Below are 21,731 nucleotides of genomic sequence, written 5' to 3'. Positions count from 1 at the left end.
CCCAGTTAGAATATTCAGGAACTCTCTGAAACCTTCTTCACCTGATTAACCTCAGCTCATTTTCTAGTCCTTCCTTAAGTTGACTCAGGACAGTCCCCCTTGCCCCCCACCCCCCATTCACTGTCATTCACAAACACACTGGGTTTTCCAAGCTGCGGAGGCTAAAGGTGCCTGAGGGCAGGGAGCGCCCTGCTGTGCTTTATTCATATTTTCTCTCTCTCTGGGCACACAGCACCACCAGCTGCCATGCCAGACACTGAGCTAAGACCTTCAGGCCCCCAGGAGCTAAGTCCTTCAAGTCCCCAGGCCACCCTCCTTCCCCGATGTCCCTAGGAAGCAGCCCTCAACTGTGTAAAAAACTCACACCGATTTATTAGAATATGAAAAAGATCCGGTTTCTTCCCTACGGGAGGCAGAGCAGCAGCAGCTGTGGTGGCTTGGAACACGGTTGTCAACATCACCCTTGCGTGGTGACTCCTGCCCCAAACAGCACTTGCATGGAGAGAAGGAGGGGGAGACAGAGGAGCACCCACTGCCCAGTCCGGGAGAGGGACACTCTGACTATTGCACAATCCTGGGGAAGGACAGACACCACCAGGCCCAGGCCTGGCCATGGTGGCTGTGGGGGTGGGAGTGTGTGCCTGTGAGCAAGGGCCTCTGGGGGCCCAGGACTCTGCCCACCCACCAGTCCTGGTGGGGTGGGAGAGGCTTGGGGAGGCCTTCTCCCCTAAGGACTGGGCTCCACAGCAGGCTGGGTGCAGTGCACAGAAGAGGTCTGGGGTCCCAGGGTGTGGAGAGGGATGAGAGAAAAGAACAGGCCAGCAGGAACTGAGGGTCAGGCCCAAGAGCACAGAAAGTGCTAGAAGGCCCAGCATCAGTAAGTTAGAATCGGGAACTGGAGTGAAGGAGGTCACTTCTAAAATCATAGCCTTGGGGCCATAGTTAAGAGCCCAGGAGGCAGAGGACCGACTTAGGGGAGTGTTGGGCAGGATAGGCACAGACGAGGAGGGGTAATTCTCTGGAGTAGGAGGGCTAGAGCTCTGGTAAGCCAGGGGTTTTCAAAATGTTTTAAAAACAGGAATGCCCTCTGTGCAAATTGAATCATACATGGAGTGTGAACAAACAGAACAGATAAAAAGGCAGCACTTTCTGGAGCCAACAGTCCTTCTCCTGACAGTCACCCCTGGAGGGTCCGGTGGTCCGCACTGGGGTAGTCCAGACTGTCCAAAGCGCCCCAGCTCTAGTCAGAGAAGCTCAGAGATGCCGTTAGCCTGCAGCTCTGAGCTGGACAGGTTGGGGGCTGGCCAGGGGGACAGAGCTGGCAGGAGGAGCGCAGGTCTGCCGGGTGTCACTGACCCCTACGCCAGTCGGATTCCTGGTCCCCCAGTCTTTCCGCTGTTAAAGCAGGGCCTGGCCTAGGCCAGGAGAGGTCTTGGCTCCTTCCCTTTCCAGGTGGGACCAAGGCTGAGCCAGAGGCTCTTTGGTTAGGAACTAAGATTGGTCTGAATGAGGAGGTGGATGGAGTGGGCGGCAGGCCTCCGAGGGCTGGGACTCTCGAGGCCCTAGGCCAGGTCTGGGAGAGAGCCTGAATCGGGAAGGGGCAGGATCTGCCTCACAGCCCGACAGTTCTGCCAAACGGATTGGGAAGGCAGTTCTGGTGGGAGGGAGGGTGCTTCCCAGGAGGCAGGGGGAAGCCGTGCTGCGGTGGGGGCTGTGGGCCCAGCTGCCATGCGGTTGGGGGAGGGGCAGGGCCAATCCAAGTCAGGAAGAATGAAGGGAGCCCCCAGCTCCCCCAGCAGCCCCTGCTCTGGTGGGAGAGTCTGTGTTGGGATGGGCACTGCCCACGGACCCCAGCGCTACTGCCCCTTGGGGATGAAAGGCTCTCCCTCCCCAGGCTCAGGGTGGGGACCTGGGTCACTGAGGCAGCGCTGTATCCTCTGGGAGCTGGGGCTGTCACTTGGCGCAGGGGTGAAGACATCATCCGTGCCAGGGGAAGAGGGCTCCTTGGTCCGCATCACAATGCCCCCATCATCATCCTCATCCTCCTCCGCCACCCTGGCTGGATCCCGGTTCAGCCCCAAGACCTTCCCCTTCAGCTCCTCATTCACCAGGTCCACGGACTCGGGCGACTGCGGGGAGGCTGGGTCGATGGTGATAACTGGCAAGTCGGCCTTCGGCTCGTAAGCCAGTGGATCTGGGGACCAAGAGCAAAACCCAAGCTGGCTTCTGCCCCAAGCCCTGCCCAGCAGTGCCCCCTCCTTGGCACGTGCCAGCAATTCCCACAGAACCTTCCTGTGAGGGCAGCCATGCTGCCATGTTTCAGGATCACTCGCGTGGACCTGGATGAGGCCTGATGAGCAGTTTCTCTTCCCCTCACACTAGGCCCCAGAAGGTAGGACTATGTCCCTCTCTGCACACCAGGGGCTCCCTAGGTAACCCCGCCCAGACCATTAGAGCCCTCTCCTGAGTCACCATGTGCCCCCAGGGCCTGAAGAAGGCCTGTCACTGTCTCGCCCACGTGCTGAACATCCCAGTGGCGCAGACTCTTCCTGCCTCCTTGCCAGCCATCAAACCCCTTCACAGTTCTCCCCATAAGCCCCATATGGAGCACCTCTGTCCCTGGGAAGAACAGTTGGGGGAACCCCCAGGTCCACCTGATTTAGAAGGAGCTCATGGCGTAGGAGGAGGTCAGCGGGAGAAGCCTGTCCTCTCCAGTGGCTCTCTGAGGCCCATTCCTGCTGGAGTCTCACCCTCAAGGGACAGTGGCACTGAGTGTGTGCCCTCCAGACCCCTCTCCAGGCTCCCTGTGTCCCAGCTCACCTGAGCCAATGCGGGCCCTCGACATGGTGGGGGAGTCCAGCTTGTGGGCCGGCACCGTCAGGTAGTTGTTGATCTGACAGAGAAAGGGCAAGACAGGCATAAGCACAGGCAGCCCCTCGGGATGGCGCCCGAGGCTGAGTCACCGCCTCCTTTGGCATGTTTGGGGCCCGCGGCCTCTCTGGTGGTTCCTCTTCGGGCTCATCGTCTGTCTCTGCCAGCACAGAAGCCATGCTGGCCCTTCAGGGGTTCCTGAAGGCTTGGCCCAGCCTCTGTCAAGCTGTATGATCTCTGGAGCAGGCTTAAACAGCCCTGCCTCTCCCACAGCACCCCCGCCCGTCTCTATTCCTGTCCACACTTGCCCCAGAGGTCCAGACCCATAAAGTCAGCTCAGGAGTTGGCACCTGGACCCCAACTGGCCGCCAGGTATCTCAGTGCAATAGGCTGGAACTAAACTCGGATTCTTCTCTTCCCTCAAGACCTTGTTGATGCCATTCTCCGCACCCCCTACTGAAACCACCACTCCCAACACCCCAGACCAGAAGGCTGGAGAGGACTCCTCTTCCCTCTTCCCACAGCCCACCTCACTAATCCAGGCCACCCCCCATCCCTTCCCAAGTTAGCCCCTTGCTCAGACCCCTTCACGGCTCTCCATGCCCTTGGCATAAAGCCCAAAGCCTGACACCGCTAACAAGCTTTCTAGAAAGCGGAACCCTCTCAGTTGCTACAGTGGGCCATGTTCTGTGACTGGGAACTGAGGCACACAGCCTGGGTCTTCCTCTGCCCACACTGCCTTCCTTTTGGCCCTGTTCCTGAGCTTCCCCTGCCTGCCCCCCTGCCCGGAGTGCTCCCGGCCCCTTGCACTTCCTGTCCTGCCTGGGTCACTACATGAGAAGCTTAGCAAGGCATGGACTGGGCTGATGCACCACTGTGCCCACAGAGGCCACTCTGCTGCACAGCACTTGGGAACCACTCAAAAACTGTTCCTGAGCAAACGATCGAGCACACGTATGCCTTGCTTTGTGATCTTTCCCCGGGCCTTAGTTTTTTTGGGAAGAAATGCGTGGTCCGAGCACACAGATAGACTCAGAGGCCTGCGGGTGCAGTGAGTGGGTGTCTTTGCTGCCCTGAGTGGGGAGGTAGAGGAGGAGGCAGCTTTCTGGAACCTGTCCTGGGGCTCTGTCTTCGAGAGACAAGCAGAGGAGGCCAAAAAACATGGGCAGTGGCTCTCTCTTCAAAGGGGCTTAGGGGCAGGGATGTGGGAGGAAGAACCCAGACTCCCCGTGAAAGGCAGGAGCCAGCTCCAGGCCCTCACCCACCTTCTGCTCTAGCTGCCGGGCCTTCTGTCTGCGGAGCAGCATCTGGTTCCAGGCCTCCTCGTAGGGATCTGCCACCAGTGTGTGTCTGTTGTAAGACCGCAGCTGTGGGGGGAACAGCTTTCAGGCCCCAGAAGCCGGGCCCGGTGGGGGCCAGGGCTGGAGTGTGTGTCTGTTGTAAGACCGCAGCTGTGGGGGGAACAGCTTTCAGGCCCCAGAAGCCGGGCCCGGTGGGGGCCAGGGCTGGAGCAGAGGGCCTGCCCTGCTGTAGGGGTGCCGGGCAGGGAGCAACCCCTCACCCGCTGCCTGGTCTTCTGCAAGTTGTTCCTCAGGATTTTGCGGATCTCTTCCTCCTTGTCCTTGGACAGTGCCGGCAGGATGCGCTCTGCAGGCAGGGACTTGGGGTGGATGTTCCTGGACGACAAGGCACAGGTTAGGTCCCCAAGAAACTCCTGTGACCCTGGAGCCTGCTGGGCTGGGCCAGGAAGTCAGGCTGGCCTGGGTGGGGGCGGGGGAGGTGTCCTCTGTGGCCCTGTGGCTCTCTCACCCACCCTGCCTGGACAACACCTGGCCTGCCACCACCCCTCCCAGAACCCCCTCCCCTGGTGGGTGGCCTTCTAGGTTTCTGGGCAGGGGTTGGGTGTGGGTGCAAAAGCTGCCAGCGTCATCATTGGCACTCACTGCATGGAGACAGTGGAGACAGCAGAAGGGATCTTGCCCATGCCCCCGCTCTCCACCAGCTCGATGGCCTGCTTCATCTCCATCTTGTGGTAGAAGGCAATGAGCTGTGGCTCCTTGGAGCGCTCCCCGGCTATCAGACACTTCTTCACGTACTTCTTGTTAAACCGGTTGAGCCTGGTGGAGGCAGGGAGGAGAGGTGTGGAGCCAGCTCCTCAGGGTGGGGAGACACCCAGGCCCGGAGAGACCCTCCCCTGCCCCTCCCCACCCACCTGCCCACCAGGCCTGCCACCTACTTGTCCTTCCAGTGGTGGTGGCCGTAATGGCCACAGATGTCCTCGATGCCTGTCAGAAGGTGGTCCAGGAACTGAAATGGGCCCAAGGCCAAGTCAAGCCTCACTACTGGGCTGCTTCCCTACCAAGACTTCTGAATGGGCCCCCATTTTCCACCCTAGTGCAGCTCTGCTCAGCCCAGCCTTGCAGTTCCAGGAGCAGCCAGGAGGTGGCACCAACATCTCACTCATCCTGAACTCGCAGCACCTCAAACCCCTCCCTATCACACCCCAGCGGAGCCCCCTTCCCTGAATCCACATGAGCCCAACGCTTGGGATAGGTTCCTACTAGAGGTAGAGATGGCATGACACCCCCTCCTAAGGCTCCTGGTTGCCCACACCACACCTGCCTATGGTTCGATCGGGCGACCTCAAGCAGCTAAAGGACCACCCGGAACTGGGATGAGGGAGGAGGGGGCCAAGTGAGGAAACTGACGTGAGGCCTAGTTGCCCCCCAGCTCCCTGAGCCTTCTCCTACAACCAAGGCCAAGGCCTAGTTTCCAGTACCTGTGTGTGGATCTCCTCGTTGATAGAGCGCTTTGTCTCTTGCTTTTTCTTCACAGCCAACAGGTCTACCAGGGGCCGAATGGTCATGCCCTGGGGGGCAGGTGGGCGTTAGGCACTTGCGGTCTGCTATCCTGGCAGGGAGACCACGGGGTGTCCCGCCTCCCTCACCCCTAGAGCCCCTGAAGCCAGGATGCCCTCTGCTCTGAGGTCCCCACTTTCCCAACCTGCATGTCAGCCATGGCTCAAAGGCAGGTCCTATCTAAGATCTGCTTCCTCCCAAGGACACAGCCCCTTCCAGCTAAATGACTCACACACCGGTCATCTAGCCCGGGTGAGGGGTCAGAGGGCCTGGGTTCAAATGTGGGCTCCACCACAAACATGCGTTGCAACCCCAGAGAAGTCGGGGCCGGCTGATAGGGAAAACCACTTCACAGGACTGTAGCTGCCCAGTCCAGAACAGCAGCGGGAGCAGCTAATCTCATCGTGTGTATGCCCTCTGCCAGAGCCAGGGGTGACTTACTTAAGTATTCGCTCCGGCATGCCCACATGGACCCTGAGAGGTAGGTTCTTCCACTGTTTCTATCTTATAGGTGAGAGATTAAGTAACTTTCCCAGAGCTTACAGAACTAGTAGTAAAGCTGGATTCACACCCAGGCAGGGAGGCCCCTCTCTCAGTGCGGACTTCATTGAAAATGGACTTGGTAAGCCATCAGCGTATACAACTGCCAAGTCAAGGTGATAAAATATTTTTGACAATGGAAACAGTGCAAGAGGGCAAAAGAGGCAGTCCCCTATCCTTAGAAGGGACAGAAGGGGAGTCTGGCCCCAGGAGGATGCCTAGGCAATGCTGTTTCCCATCTAAAGCTTTGCCAAGGGGCACCTGGGTGGCTCAGTGGGTTAAGCCTCTGCTTTTGGCTCAGGTCATGGTCTTGGGGTCCTGGGATTGAGTCCCGCATCGAGCTCTCCGCTCAGCGGGGAGCCTGCTTCCCCCCTATCTCTCTCTGTTTGCCTCTCTGCCTATTTGTGATCTCTCTCTGTCAAATAAATAAATAAAATATAAATAAATAAATAAATAAATAAATAAAGCTTTGCCAAGATTTGCGTCTACGAAAGACGGAAGGGATAGAGAAACGGAGGCCTGGACAGACTTGTTTCTCATTTGCCCAAAGTCACAGGTCAGGTAAGATGGAGCACTGATGCCATCCAGGCTGGGTTTCCTTGGGGATTCTGAAAAGGGTAGGGGACTCTCCCCTAAGCCAGGGTCATTTAAATGCATGGAGATCACTGGCCAGAGGCTGGAAGGACTCCAGGATCATCTAGGCCAACCCTCTCACTTCGCAGGTGGGGAACCAAGACCCAGAAATGGGAGGAAGGTCCTTCCCAGCAGAACCCACACTGACTCCAGACCTACTGCCCAGCTCAGCAACTTATCTCGCTCCACCCCCACATTTTGTGCTATTATTTCCATTTTACAGGCACAGAAACTGAGATCCTAAAATAGCAAATCATTTCCCTAAAGCCCTGTACCGGGCACCATGGGCCTGCTGACTCTGCCTACTTCTCTCAGCACTGTCTGGATTTCTAAGTTAGACAGTGTTCTGACTGGTCGCTCATTATCCTAACTCCCCCTTCACAATTAAGTTAAGTGAGGACCTGAAGGGGGAGCGCCTTGCCCAAGACCACGTAGCAAGTTTTTGGCAGACTAGAACCCGTGGCCCCCTGTCAGGTTGGGCATCTCTTCCTTCCACTGGCAGAGTCAGGGTCCCCAGGCGGGGCTGCTCTGCCTTGTCCAGCACCTGCACAAAGACGGTGAAGAAGATGACCGTGATGATGGCAGTGAGGAACAGGTCACACATGGGGAAGTGCTTCTTGTCCAGGAGGTAGCCCAGGGAGAAGGCGATGGCCCCGCGCAGGCCCCCGTACGCAATGATGAACTGGTCCTTGGGGGTCAACTTCACGATTCGGAACTTGTTGATGAACCAGGTCAGGCCCAGCACCCCTAGCAGGAAGGGCAAGGAGAGCGTCAGCCTGTCCCCAGGCCTTCCTGGCTGCTGCACCCACAGCTGCTCTGCCTGGAGGCAGCCCCGCGAGCACGCCCACCCAGTGCACTCCCTTCCTGGGTCCCTCAGCGAAGAGCCGGATTCTCAAGGGGCTCTCCCAACCTGGGTGCGCTCTAGAGAGCGTCACAGCCGCTTCCAGAGACTGAAAGTCAGCAGGGAGCTGGGGGAAGAGCTGAAACAAGACTGGCCCCAAGTTGGTATCTAGTCATTTTGATGGGTTCATGGGATTTACTTTTCCACAGGCTTCAAATTTTCCATAATAGAAAGCTTTTTAAAAAAAAATGCAGAGATCTTGGGGTGCCTGGGTGGCTCAGTGGGTTAAAACCTCTGCCTTCAGCTCAGGTCACGATCCCAGGGTCCTGGAATTGAGCCCGGTATCGGGCTCTCTGCTCAGCAGGGAGCCTGCTTCCCCACCTCTCTCTGCCTGCCTCTCTGCCTACTTGTGATCTCTGTCTGTCAAATAAATATAAAATCTTTAAAAATAAATAAATGCAGAGATCTGGATTCAACCTCAACCCACGGAGCTAGGATCTCTGGAGGATGAGGCCCAGGACTGAACAGATTTCCAGTCTATCAAGCAGATGCGATAGCCAGTCAGGGGCAGGGACTGAGAGGAGTAGAGTGAGATCTGGAAGGGGAAGTGACGCGTCCCTGAGTTGAGGTGTGTCTGGAAAGCACAAGCAGAACCCAAGGACCGGAGGCCTGGTCCCTATACGTGGCCGGGGCCGGCGGCATAGATGGGTCTGCAAGCGCTCAACTCATCTGCGCCCCGAGACAATGCAGAGAACATTCACAGATCAGGGGTCCCTGAGGCCCCTCCGTTCTCACACACAACCATCTTCCCAGAGATCACAGACTCCCCGTGAGCCATCAGGAGGCCCACCAAAGCCTCAGCATGGCAGAGAGGGGCAGGGAAGCCCCAGCTGTGCAGCTGTGAGGGGAGTCGCCAGCAGCTGACCCAGCTGGGCCCTTCATACGGGGTCTCCCACCCCAGCCCAGTTCCTGCCTCCACAGCACGCGCACACAGGGTACACGCATGCGCACACAGACGCGCACGCACGCACACACCTCTCCCCTGCTCCAGCCCGGGACCTCACCCAGCACTCGGGCGATGAGGCAGAAGAGCAGGGTGCTGATGACAAAGGTCCAGTTCCAGTGGTGGGACCCAGCCACGGTGGAGACGCCAAGGAAGATGAAAATGAGGGTCTCACTGACGCTGCTCCACATCTTCAGGAAATATTTGATGGTCGTGTGGGACTTGTGGGAGATGTTGGCCTCCACGTACGGGCGCATCACCACTCCCGAGGCGATGAGCCTGGGGTCAGGGAAGAGCAGAGTTCAGGGCTCAGTGGATCTGCACCTTCTCAGAGCCCTTCCATGGCTGGGGAGGCGGACAGGTGCCCCCGACAGGTCAGAACCCGCTGTGGGCTCTACCTAACTTTTTTATCTCCATCCTCTCACTCAACCCTCCAGACGTGGGCAGATGAAGGATCTGGGAGGCAGAGAGATTGTTGCCTGTCCACTGTCACCCTGCCAGTGAGCTAAGATGCAAACTAAGGTCTGCCCAACTCTAAAGCCTGTGCCTCCCCCACCGCTGCCCTGCCCCGGCCATGCTGCCGTCTAACAGGAGTCAGTTACAAATGTCCATGGCCTTGCTTTATTCCCCCCGAGCACAGTGTCTCTCCCACATGGAGGTCTCCCTAGGCAGCTCTGTCCCAGGCACCTGCTCCCTGCCTGGCGTCCATACCTGGCTCTGCTCCTGCTGACCCGGCCTCCTCAAGGTTACCCCGAATCCGATGGGATCGGGAGGGAGAGAGACCATAAGGAACCCTTAATCTCACAAAACAAACTGAGGGTTGCTGAGGGGTGAGGGAGTAGGGAGGGTGGCTGGGTGATGGACATTGGGGAGGGTATGTGCTATGGTTGAGTGCTGTGAAATGTATAAATAAGTCTGATGGTTCACTGACCTGTACCCCTAGGGCAATAATACACTACATGTTAATAAAAAGAGGTAAATAAAAAGAAAAGGAAAAGTTGGAATGAAAAAAATTAAAATTAAAAAATTTTTAAATTTTTAAAAAGGTTACCCCATATCCCCCAATCTGGCCTGCCCTTTGTATTTCCAATGTGTTCCCCTACTGGGCAAACCTTTGCATCTCACTGCCTCTCCACAGTCCCTAGATTTCAAGACCTGGCTGAGGCCCCAGGACCTTCAGGAATCCTCATGGCAATGGAGGTGCCAGGCCTCCTTGCTGGGGCTGTGGAAGGGCACAGTGAATGTGAGAGCCTGTGGCTAGCTACAACCAAGGGAACTCCCTTCGAAGCAGAAAGTAGCAGCGCTAAAGTTTTCCAGAACTTTAAACTCAATGGTTCCAGGGGCAGTTGCCTGGTGCGTGAGTCTCATCCCAGGGCTGGAAGCCGGGCCTGGGGAACTCCCTTGTGACCCCTGCAAGCACGGGGAATCGAGGTTGGCACCCCTCCCCCCAGGCTGCACCCAGACTCACGCCATGATGCCTGACAGGTGGAAGAGCTCAGCTGACAGGTAGGCCATGTAGCTGTAGAGGAAGACGAACAGCGGCTCGATGACGCGGATGTGGGCCGTGAATCGGGAGGTGAAGGCTGCGATGACCCCGTAGACCACACCCACAAACACCCCGCCCAGGGACACCACGAAGAAGCTCAGGAAGCCGAGGACGATGTCCACAATGCCCACTCGGTCATAGTTGGCAAACTCCTCAAAGAGGTGATACAGGACCTGGGGAGGGGGTGTAGGCTGGTTGGCAGGAGGGCAGGGCCCTGGCTCCGCCCCCCACCCCAGCTCCCTGGGGTCTGCTAGGGCTATCGCATGCCCTCCACTGAACCACGGCCACAGGAGGCGGCCACATGATAGCAGAGAACCACGGTGCCAAGGAGGTGGTCAAAACCAGTGGCCAAGGGCCTGGAGGGCCTTGTGTCAGGGCTACAGCGTGCTGTGCTGGGTAAGAGCACATACTCTGAAGCCAAACGAGCTGGGCTGGAACTGTGGCCCTCTTGCTCCCGGCTGTCTACGTGGGACAAATTACTCCATCTCCCCGCGCTTCACTTTTCCTCGCCATAAAATGGGGTAACGGTACCAACCTTATAGGGCCACTGTGAGGATGAAACTAGTTCATCAAAGCCAAGTGCACAGAACCAGGCCCATCACGGTATCAGCTACCACTGGCGCTACCCAGTGGCCCCTCTCACCATTTGACTTAGGCACATCATGTCCCTGTCTGGCTTTCAGTCTCTCCTTCAGCACAAAGCAGAGAAAGTTCAGACCACAAACCAGAACAGGACTTCTTAGCTTCTGGAAATTTCTGAAAATACACACAGCCGGGCCATACCCCCACTTGGGTTCTTTCTCAGGAGGTGGGGCCCAGAAATCTCTGCTCAACAAGGTCTCCAGGTGGTTACCACCAACAGCCAAGTTCAGAGGTAGTGGAACCAGCAGAGGCATTGAGGCTTCCCCACCTCCTGGGCCGGGAACTGTCAGTGTAGTGCTGTCACCAGATGGTCAGATGTTTCAGGGGCATGTCACACATGATAAAGCCCATGGACAGTGGCTGTCCTGCTCGGCACACATCACGTGTGTTGTCTCATTAGGTAGGCAGGGAGCCAAAGTTGCCCGTTGCTTTCCCAAACAGAAGCTCAGTGTGGTGGAGTGACTTGACAAAGGGTCCCAGGCCCCGGCAGGAGCGTCAGGCCCAGAACTTGCTCCCTGGAGCAGTAGGTGGGCCCTCCTGGACAGGGGCAGCTTCTGTGTCAGCTCTCTGGCTACTGGGCCTACTCACACACAGCTTGCCAGGAAGCCAGCTGAGGGCTTTCCAGGCCAGGGAGCTGGGAGAGATGGGAGGGGACCTGAGACCAGGCGGCTCAGGGGCTGCCTTCAGCTTTAATGTCGGGAAACAGGGCACTCGCCTTCATGCCCAGAGCTCTAGAAAGGGCCTGAGGTGGGCCAAGCAAGAAGGGGAGATGCCAAGCACTGGCCTGTCCCTGATGCCGCCTGGGCCATAGCTGTCTGGCAGACAGGGCAGGGCTCCAGTGGCGGGTAACAGGTGCATTCTCAGCTCTGGGCTACCTACACTTACTCCTGGTCTGAGGAGATTCATGGGTCCCAGGGTCTACCACGTGGACTAATGGGGCAGGTGGACGGGGCAAGGTCCTCCTTTCCCACCTGGGTGTACTGTCAAAGGGACCAGGGAGGCAGCGCAGCAGAGTGGTAAGTGTGCAGGCTGTGCTCCCACTGTGTAGTCACTTGCAATCACTTACCAGCTAATGTGACCCTGGACGAGTTCCCTAACCTAGACCAGTAGCTTAGTTTCCTTGCTTGGAAAAATGGGATAATCACAGTGCCAACCTCGTGGAGTTTCTCTGTGGATTAGATGAGGCAATACGTGCTCATTGACAGGAAGTGCTCAGACAGGAAGTGAGCATGAGCAAGGACTACCAGCACAGCCACCACCAGGGGAGGCCTGGTTGGCCAAGCCTGCAATACCCCATTGACATAACCACATCCCACTACTCCCCAGAAAGGCCAACCTGAACCCCAACACCCAGACCCAACTGGGGAGGGCTTTGTCTGTGGTACCCACTGGCGTGACACCAGTCTGAACCTTGGGAGGATGTCAGGCTGGGTACTGCAATCCTTGTTACAGATGGAGAAACTGAGGCAAGAGCTGGTTCCAGAAGAACCAGCACTGGGGCCTGCTTGCTTAGATCAAGCTGCTGCTCTCTCAGCCCCATAAGGACCCCACGAAGGCAGCAGGGGAGGAAGAGGAAGAGGAGAGGGGAGGAAGCTGAGGCTGCCTGCAGCAAGCCAACCACTACCGTGTCTCTTAGAAGTGTGGCTTCCTGAGGGACGCGGGGTGGGTGAAGAGGGAGTGTGTGAATGAGCGTGCCCTGGCATGCACACGTGTCCTTGTGTTTCCTTACGTAAACAGCTGCTCTCTGAGGGGTCTGACTCGGAGCATGGGGTGTTTTCACAACACGACATGAGTGTGCACATACACGTACGCCTTTCCTGAGGAAATCAGCCGGGAGGAAGAGCTTGTGTTAGCACATATAGCGTGGCTGTGTGCGGACTGCGCTGGGGGCATCTGTCCTTCCTAGCCCCTGAGAGGAAAGCATGGCCCACTCAGCCACTTTGCAGCTAGCAAAGCTGAGGCCCAGAGCGGTATAGTCACTTGCCTAAGACCACATAATAACAATAACAACAACAATAATAAATATATTAATATTAATTAATATAGTAATATAATAATAGTGGCCAACCTCAGGCCAATCCATTTTATTAACCACTTTCTGGAGGGTTTTGTTTGTTTGTTTGTTGTTTTTACAACAAATTTTATTTTTATTTTTTTTTAAATAGGCTCCATGCTGAACATGGGGCTGGAACTTGTGATTCGTGAGGTCGAGAATCACATGCTCTACTGACTGAGCCAGCCAGGCGCCCTTCCTAGAGGTTTGGGGGGCAGGGTCCTTTCCACCACGGCTGCCCTTGAACTCTACACAAACTGAACTATAACTCAGGACTCAGCCAACAGGAGGGCTGAACTGGCCCCCCAAGACTCAACGGCCTACGAAGGGTAAACTAAAGTCTAAAGGTGATACAGAATTTCACCAAGTTCACATCACAGTCCGAGTCAGGGACAGAGAGGGTCTGGCCTGTAAAGGCCAGGAGCTCAGGACCTGACATCTGACAGATCTGGCTTCTAACCTTGGTTCTGCCACCTGTGAGCAAGTCGTCTGACTTCGGGGGCCCTGCTGCTTTCTCTGTAGTGCGAAAGTGGGAAACTCCTCCCAAGGGCACCCCGGGGACTGAAAGAGGTAGCGCATGCCACATGCTGAGCACGATGCCTGGCACACAGCCAGCGGGAAGGGAGATTTACGGTTTCGCTACTGCAATGAGCGGGTGGAGGTGGGATCCAGTCTGGACCTGGATTCGGGTCTGGGCCCCTCACCACAGTGACGGCGTCGTTGAGCAGGGACTCCCCAAAGACAAGGATGTGCAGCAGCTCATTGATGTGGATCTCCTCAAAGACGGCCAGCACGGCCACAGGGTCCACGGCAGAGATGATGCTGCCAAAGAGCAGGTTGTCCAGGAGCCCGATGTTGTTGATCTGCTCGCCGCCCACCAGGCACACGGCGTACATGAGACCGCCCAGGAAGAAGGCGTTCCACAGCGTGCCCACCACGGCGAAGATCAGAATGGTGCCCAGGTTCTCCGTGAACTGCCGCAGCGGCAGGAAGTAGCCGGCGTCCAGGATGATGGGTGGCAGCAGGAAGAGGAAGAAGACGTCGGACTGCAGGAAAGGGGGCGTCTCGCCCACGCCCTTGATCAGGCCCCCCACCAGCAGCCCCACTACGATCAGCAGGCAGCTCTCCGGAACGATGCTCGAGATAGTGGGGATCACGTGGAAACCTGCAGAGGGCGAGAGAACGGGAGGCTGTGGGCTTGCGGCGAACCAGGAGGCGAGGCTGGGGACGGGGCTGGAGAGAAGAGCAGCTGGTGACAGGGGCTTGGCCTCAGAGGGCCACTTTGGTAGCTCTCTGAGCCTCGGCTTCCTCGCCTGTGACATGCCAATGGTAATACCAGCTTCCCAGGGTTTGCTGTATACACGAAGTGACAATGTTTTTGAAGGGTTTTTTCAAAGGCTGTATGTACAGATTATCTCTGCCTCGGTCATAGAGTGGTAGAAAGAAGCAGCTCTCTATGCCTCCAGAAGGCAGAGAGGAGCCACTGATTACTGAGGCTCCAGGTGTCCAAAGGCATCACCTCCACCTCCACTCAGACTCGTGCACTCTCCTGCCGAGCCCACAGAGCTGTTCCAGAAGCCAAACAATGAGCAATCAGTTTTGCATGTGAGATAAAACCTAGCTGCCATCTGTTTCTAGCTTAACCCCTGCCTCCACTTTAGAGATGGAGCAACTAAGGCTCAGAAAGGGGAAAGGACTTGCCCAAGGACACACAGCAAATTAGTAGCAGAACCGGGAGAGGACCCAGGTCTGACCCCCCAGCTCCCATCAAACTGAAGTTCTCTAAGTCGACCCCTGCTCCCCCTCCTCATCAAGGCATGAACATACCCCCCCTCACCCCCACCTGAGACCTGTCAACCCCCTCCCCGAGGCTGCAGTACTGGCCCACCCTGGGGCCCCCAAATCCAGAGCTGGGGAGTAGCAAAAATTCCCTTCTGGGAGGTATTCTCTCAATGCCAGGTTTGGGCCCAAGCTCCCTAATGGGTTTTGTTTTTGTTTGGGGTAGGAAGACCCCAGCACCTATCTGCATTTTGGGCACCAAAAACCCCAGGGTCAGCTTGGTTAAGAAAGTATGATACTTGGGTGCCTGGGTGGCTCAGTTGGGGAAGCCATGTCTTCAGCTCAGGTCATGATCCTGGAGTCCCCGGATTGAGTCCCCTATCAGGCTCCCAGCTCCACGGGGAGTCTGCTTCTCCCTCTGACCTTCTCCCCTCTCATGCTTTCGTTCTCTCTCTCTCTCTCCCTCTCTCTCCCTCAAATAAATAAGTAAAATCTTAAAAAAAAAAAAAAAGTATGATACTTTATTCAAGTGAAAAAGCTCTCGCTTTCTTCCTCCCCTCCCTAGCCCATGCGCTCTGCGCAGGCAGATTCCGTTTATAATCGGATGCCCAGGGCTAGGGACACAGTTGGTACTCAGTAAGTATCTACTGATTTGGAAATGCACAGGGCTAGGCCATTACTCACATAATTCCTGATAACCCATCTGGCCAGGCTTTGGCTCTCATTACCCCTGAGATCCTTGGGAAGGAGAAGAAACTTCGTTCCCCATGCCCAAAGCCCCTCCCACTCTCGAGTACTGATCTGGGTAGTGCCAGCAGAGCTACAAGTCAAGACTCACACTCGAAACACTAGCTAGGCCCAGAACACTGGCACAGTGCCAGGCTCCCAGGAGACACTCAAAACGTGGTGGAAAAAAACACATCTCCATCCCAGGCCAAGAGAGAACCCCAGAGCCACCACGTGCATTCTCCGGGCTTCAAAATGGACCTGACCAACCTCAACTCTTGCTGAAAATTCCCCAGTCTTTGGAGTGTCTACCAGTAAGCCCCAGTGTTCAACAGGCTGGTGCATGGAAGGGGCATTTTCCCCCAAACGAGCCACATCCTCTTTTGCCTGCAGATATCTGCCTGGTCTAGTCTGTCTCTCCAGAACACTATTCCTGTACCTCTATCCCTACTGCATGTGGCTGATGTCACATGCTTCTACCTGCCTCCTGTTCCTGGAAGCATTCCCTGACCACCTCTGTCTGCTCATGGTAGGGCAGGACTCCTCTGGTGCCTCTCCTTCTCGAACCTTCAATCCACAGTCACTGCCCCAATTCCTCTCTCTCCTTGGCACCCAGTGAGGTCAGACAACCCAGGCAGGAGCAGGGAGACAGGACAATGGTAGAACACCCAGAGACCTGCACTGTCCTGGAGGGAAGATAGGATGGCCAAGGGGTGGTGGAGAGCAGAGCTCCTGCAGCCATCAGGAACCAGCTTCTTGAGGCCAGGAGTCCCACTCCAGGCCCAGCCAGCTGACCTCGACACCCTCCCCTGGAATTGAGCACTAAGAGGAGAAGGCACAGGCTGAAGAGACAGCCCAGGGAAAGCAGATGACAGCCCCACCTCCACCAGCATGCTAAACTTTACAAATGCCTCCCCACCCCTCTCTGCCATCAGTCCAATCCACAAAGCTTGCCTGGCCCCCGAAAGAGCCACACCGTGTGATTGCAGACCCAGAGTCGGGGACCACACGGAGAAACGGGGTAAGAGGACAAGTGACGCAAGCCAAGAGTGGTAACATGTAGAACGCTCATTATTCCCGGAGGTGCACGCGAACCAGGCACTGTGCTGGGAGCCTGACACATAGCAGCTGTTTGGCCCTCGCGACTGCCCTGTGGGGTTCGTATTGTCCCCACTTTGTAGCAGAGAAAGCTGGGGCCTGGCAAGATTCACTGGCTTCCCCAGAGTCGAAGGGAAGCAGTCTACCCTAGCTTAGCATATCTGTAGCAGAGGAAGCGAGTCAATCCTACATTCCAACGTGGACATTTTCTGTAAGCCAGGTTGTGCTGTGCACTGGGGACACGGAGGTGACGCGGAATCAGAACATCCATGACCAACTCACAGGAATGGCTTTTCCCAGTCTCAGGACCTTCGGACCATCAGGCCTCCCTCACTAGGTTAAGAGACAGCTGGCATTCCTGTGTGACAGAAGAAAACCTGGAGCTCAGAAGAGGCAGGACAGGCCAAGGCCACCCAGGACGGCAAGGTCCCGGGCCTCCTGACCTGGGTGCAGAGCACCTCCTTCCACAGAAGCTGGCTCCCACAGAACCTGGGGCTAGAGCCATGTTCCCAGAGCTGGTTCCCCAGGGTCTTCCTGTGTTGGCCCTGCCTCTTGGTGGGCAGGCCCTGACGGGTAAAGGCAAGGGAGGGAGGGGCCCCGGCTGAAGAGGCAGGTCTGGGATCCACTCTTGGCTCCTTACCTCCAGTAGGCGGCCCATTACCGAAAAGCAAGCTTCCAGGAGGGAGGGTGCAGTGGTGCAGGGAAGCGGGGCCCCGTGGGCCTGTTCGGGCTTGTCCCTCTTCCAAGGCCCTGACTCCACCAGCTGTTCCCACCCCCCAGCCCTGAAGAGTCTCCTTAAAATCCAGGAAGGTTGCTGACACCAGGTGTGGTGAAAGGGGCACGGTTGGAGTCCCAAGTCCCCTGACAAAAGCCCAGCCTTAAGGCGAGATCCCAAGATGCCAAGAACTAAGGCAAAACTTCCAAGGTCCAAGCTTTGTGGCCACAGTGATGTCATCAGGATGGAATCTGGGGTGAGGCAGAGGCAGTGAGAGTCAAAGCCAGAGCTGGAACAGAGCCTGGAGATCACCCAAGTCCTCTGCTCCTCCGACAGGGAAACTGAGACTCAAAGACAACCAGTGACCTGCCAGCATCACTTGACCCTTCCGCCGTGAGAAGGCAGGAAGCTCAAGGCTCAGCCATCACTCAAAACCACATGGCCTCCTGGGAGGGCATCCAGTCCTCCCGGTGCAGGGACGCAAGAAGGTGTGGAATTCCTCATCTCAGGGCCACCCAGCGACCCACCCCCACAGTCCCCTGCACCGCAAGGCAGAAGCAACTCTGCATGTCCCGGATGGGGGCTGGTGGACGACTGCAGGAACAGAGGGACACACACGCTCACCCAGAGTCTCGCTGTCTTACACGCTCACCAACTCCCTCTTACACACTCACCACACACATTCTCTCCCACACACGACTCTCACGTGTGCTCCCACTTACACACTCCCTTGTACACATACTCACCCTCATTATCTCTTACACACACTCCTCATACTCTTACACACACACACACTCCCTCTTACACTCATCCACACTCTAGCTTATAACACTCTTACACACATTCATTCTCACCCTTTCTTACACATACACTCTCTCTCTCTCACACACACGCACAGGCACACTGAACAGACCCTTGAGCTAACATCAAACTGGCAAGGGGCTCCCAGCGCCTCTGGAGCTTCTCGGTGCTCCACCATGAGAATGTTTTACTTCCGTCTCCTGGGATGGTCCCCATCGGCTGAGGCTCAGGCAGCGGAGCGGCAGACAAAGCTTTTCCACACCACCCTCGGTTGCCGGGGTGACCGGACACCCCTGATCCCACTTTCCGCTGTCTCTCCCCTGGCCTGGGCAGTCAGAGGGGAGTGCCGGGAAGAGGGGGCCTCCTTGGCCCACCCGTGCCGGTCACCAGAGACCCCGGGGTGTGTGAGGGGCTCTGCCGCCCTAGTTCCAGGTCTGAGGACTGCTCTGGGGCTGCAACTCGGCCGGGTCCCAAGGGATTCCTGGTTGCACATGATTCCATTTCTCTAACTCCCTCTTCAACTGCCCCAGCAACCAGTCTCAACTACAGGCCTGAAAGGTAATACCTCGCAACGAGAACCTGGCACTCCACAGTTCACAGCAGCGTGCTCAAATGCTTTTTATCTCATTTGCACCTCACCACACCTCAGGAAGGTCACGACAGCCGTCCCCCATTTCACAGATGAGGAAACTGAGGGACAGAAAGGTTAAGCAACTTGCTCAAAGTCAGGTAGCTGATATTGCCTCAAACCCAGGCAGTCTGACTCCAGAGTTTGTGTTCTTAGCCATTCAAAGCATCATCTCTTGCTTTTAATTTTGCATCTATGGGGACTGTCAGTGCTCAGGCCCAAAGAGGCTCTGAGAGGGCCAGAGATAGCATTCTTTTTCTTTTTTTTTTAAAGATTGCATTTATTTATTTGACAGAGATCATAAGTAGGTAGAGAGGCAGGCAGAGAGAGAGAGGAGGAAGCAGTCTTCCTGCTGAGCAAGAGAGCCTGATGTGGGACTCAATCCCAGGACCCCAAGATCATGACCTGAGCCGAAGGCAGAGCTTAACCCACTGAGCCACCAGGTGCCCCAGAGATGGCATTCTTTTCCATGAGCTTTCCTCTAGGGAAGTCTCACCACTGTTCCCCTTCCAGTCCAGTGGCTAGTAAAAACCTTGGAAAATCCTTCCTATCTTTCAGGTCTGCCCCCTCCAGGAAGCGCTCCCAAGTTAACTCAGCCAGAAGTACTCAGTCTTATCGGCTAGATTTCTAAGGCAGCAGGTGGAAACAATCAGACTGCTCAGCCCGTCTGCTGGATCTATATTCAGCTCTGGTCTCCGCTGGGGCTGGAGGCTCCTCTGGGGTAGGAGGAGTTCTTATTCTTCTTTAGTCTGAGTCTTTCCACCATCAACATGAGCTATGAGAACCAAGGATAAAGGACATACTCACAACACACTTAGCTAGCATCCCAGCAGGTTGACGAACAGACCAGCAGAGACAAAGACATGAGAGCCAGGCCTCCCAGGGTTCCAGTCAGGGTTCTGGGCTGGGCAGCCTTGGGCATTTAAGTTTGTCTTCTACTCTCAGTTTCCCCATCTGTGTAGAAGCCCATTTCAGAGGGTGTCTGGAGCACGAGAGGAAGTAATCGGGGCAAAGCATGCCAAACAATGCTGGCGCTCAATGTCACCAAAAAGTGGTGACCACTATTCGTATAATTTTTCTCCAAAACTGAAGTTTAACATGAATCACTCTACATTATGAAGATCTGTTGGTGTAAACTTGTCCATCAGTGGACATTAAGCTCCCTAAGGATGGAAATTTTCCAGAGTCTTCTGGGTCTCCAGCTTCCAGCACAGAGTAGGCATTATTAACTCTCTGTGAACTAAGGTAAAGCTGCCTTTTAGATGTCAAGTGTAGGAAAGAGGAAGGAGGCGGGGATGACTAAATTTCAAGAGCAGGTGATGCTCCCAGGGCTGGGACCATTTGGACTGGGCTTTGAGGGATCAGTAGAAGTTTGCCAGAGAGAAAGAAAGAGAGGAGCAGAAGAAGAACCATTCTAGGGTCTGTATCCTCTGAACTGCCCAGGACAAGAATCCTGCACATAGAGAAAGATGTTAAGGGTAATGAATAAGTGAAAAACAAGGAAAAAGAAAGAGAAAGAGGAAGGGAGGCTGTCTTCACCAATCCTTTGCCAATATCCAAATATGAGTGCTGTTGTGAAGAGCACGGGAGATGTTACATGACAGATGTCGCATGTGTCTTTGAATCTCGGTCCTTACTCTGTACCTGGGGTGACGCTGCCACCCCCAGGGGAGCTGTGTAAATGTCATGGAGATAACTTAGAGCTCCTGGCCTCTGGGAGTCACCCAGTGAATGACAATCTTTAAACATGTAAACTGATAGTGGCCACTCAGTGATACCGTATTTGATCATGACGCACTTGAACATACACTGTCTAGCACGGAGAAGAAAGCACATACTAGACACTCCCGAGGGTCTGATACGAGGCCCTGCGCTGGGGCGTCTATGAGCTCCTCTCATTTCCTCTCTTGTATCCAGATCCTCATTTGATAGATGAAGGGACTGAGGCACAGAGAGGTGAAGTGACTTGCCCAAGGCTACCTAGTCGGCAAGTGGCAGAGGCAAAATTAGAACCCAGGTCTCCGGATTGCCGGCCTTCTGCGCCATGCTGTGTCGATGGAAGCAAAGCCTGTCGGGATCAAGGGGGAGAGCATTCCAGTTTGCAATATGCCTCCACCGAGGATGCAGCCATAAATAAGTCTGTTCCAAGTACCTGGGCGGGAATCGTCTCCCAGGCCGGGGGCGTCGGGCTCTCTGTGCCTCCCCCTCTCGTCTTCCACACGGCACCTCTATTTCTTGCTTGTTTCGCTCCATATCACAGGGAGACAGGGCTCCACCCCCCGGGAACATCAAGTGTGGGTAGAAAATGAGCTAAAAAAGCTCTCTGAGAACACAAACAGCATGTATCAGGCTGCCTGAGGCGCGGAGAAAAGAAGACGGGGCCAGGAGGCCGACACCTGGATTCGAGGCCCAGCTCTGCCCTCTAGTAACCACCATGCTCTGGGCAATTCATCGCCCAACAGACCAGCCTCAGATGCCTCGTGTGTAGACAAGTGAGAATCAAGGGCTTGGACACAAAAGCAACACATACTTCGTGAAGCAACAGCCTAACATCAGAGATGAAGAAGAGGGAAGAACAGAGATGCCACCTGGGCTGGAGGGGACCTGGTAGCCGAGGAGACTTGAAAGCAATCAGCAGAGTGACACAGCGACAGCTGCGCCCTCTCAGAGACCTCAGGAGAGAGGTGCACCAGAGCGGGTGCTGCGATCAGGTTTCCAGGGTTGGGGAGCTGGCGGAGTTCAGGGTTAACCCTCAGCACTTAACCTACCATCCCCAATCCCTGAACTCCACTTGCCTAAAGTCCTCAAACCCCAACTCTGTGCACACAGAGGAAAACTATTTTTCACCTTGAACTTCCACCAACCTTTCAAAACCTAATTGCCCCAACGGTGGCGGTGTCACCTCCTCTGAGAAGTCTTTCCCGAGCTCCCCAAGCTGAGTCAGGTGCTGCTCCTAACCATGGACCCAGGAGCTCTTTAGTTGGGTCTTCTAGTCCA

At 55.8% G+C, this 21,731-nt stretch overlaps 1 protein-coding gene across 1 annotated transcript in view; it reads right to left on the bottom strand.

Annotated features, from left to right (window-relative positions):
* Nucleotides 1–350: 350 nt before the first annotated feature.
* Nucleotides 351–21,731, bottom strand: part of SLC9A1 (solute carrier family 9 member A1) — a 48,929-nt gene continuing 27,548 nt past the window's right edge. The window contains exons 2-12 of the mRNA XM_032301619.1: nucleotides 13,692–14,152; nucleotides 10,215–10,465; nucleotides 8,808–9,025; nucleotides 7,447–7,649; nucleotides 5,651–5,740; nucleotides 5,108–5,178; nucleotides 4,815–4,988; nucleotides 4,433–4,547; nucleotides 4,137–4,238; nucleotides 2,821–2,893; nucleotides 351–2,194 (exon numbers count right to left, since the gene is read on the bottom strand). Coding sequence (XP_032157510.1) covers nucleotides 1,857–2,194; nucleotides 2,821–2,893; nucleotides 4,137–4,238; nucleotides 4,433–4,547; nucleotides 4,815–4,988; nucleotides 5,108–5,178; nucleotides 5,651–5,740; nucleotides 7,447–7,649; nucleotides 8,808–9,025; nucleotides 10,215–10,465; nucleotides 13,692–14,152 — 2,096 coding nt within the window. The 3' untranslated portion in view covers nucleotides 351–1,856. The remainder of the gene's footprint in view (nucleotides 2,195–2,820; nucleotides 2,894–4,136; nucleotides 4,239–4,432; nucleotides 4,548–4,814; nucleotides 4,989–5,107; nucleotides 5,179–5,650; nucleotides 5,741–7,446; nucleotides 7,650–8,807; nucleotides 9,026–10,214; nucleotides 10,466–13,691; nucleotides 14,153–21,731) is intronic.

Source organism: Mustela erminea, chromosome 10 (genome assembly GCF_009829155.1).
Source record: "Mustela erminea isolate mMusErm1 chromosome 10, mMusErm1.Pri, whole genome shotgun sequence".
Classification (NCBI taxonomy): domain Eukaryota; kingdom Metazoa; phylum Chordata; class Mammalia; order Carnivora; family Mustelidae; genus Mustela; species Mustela erminea.
Note: the sequence above shows the minus strand (reverse complement) of the source record. Positions and strands in the feature narration are given on the sequence as shown.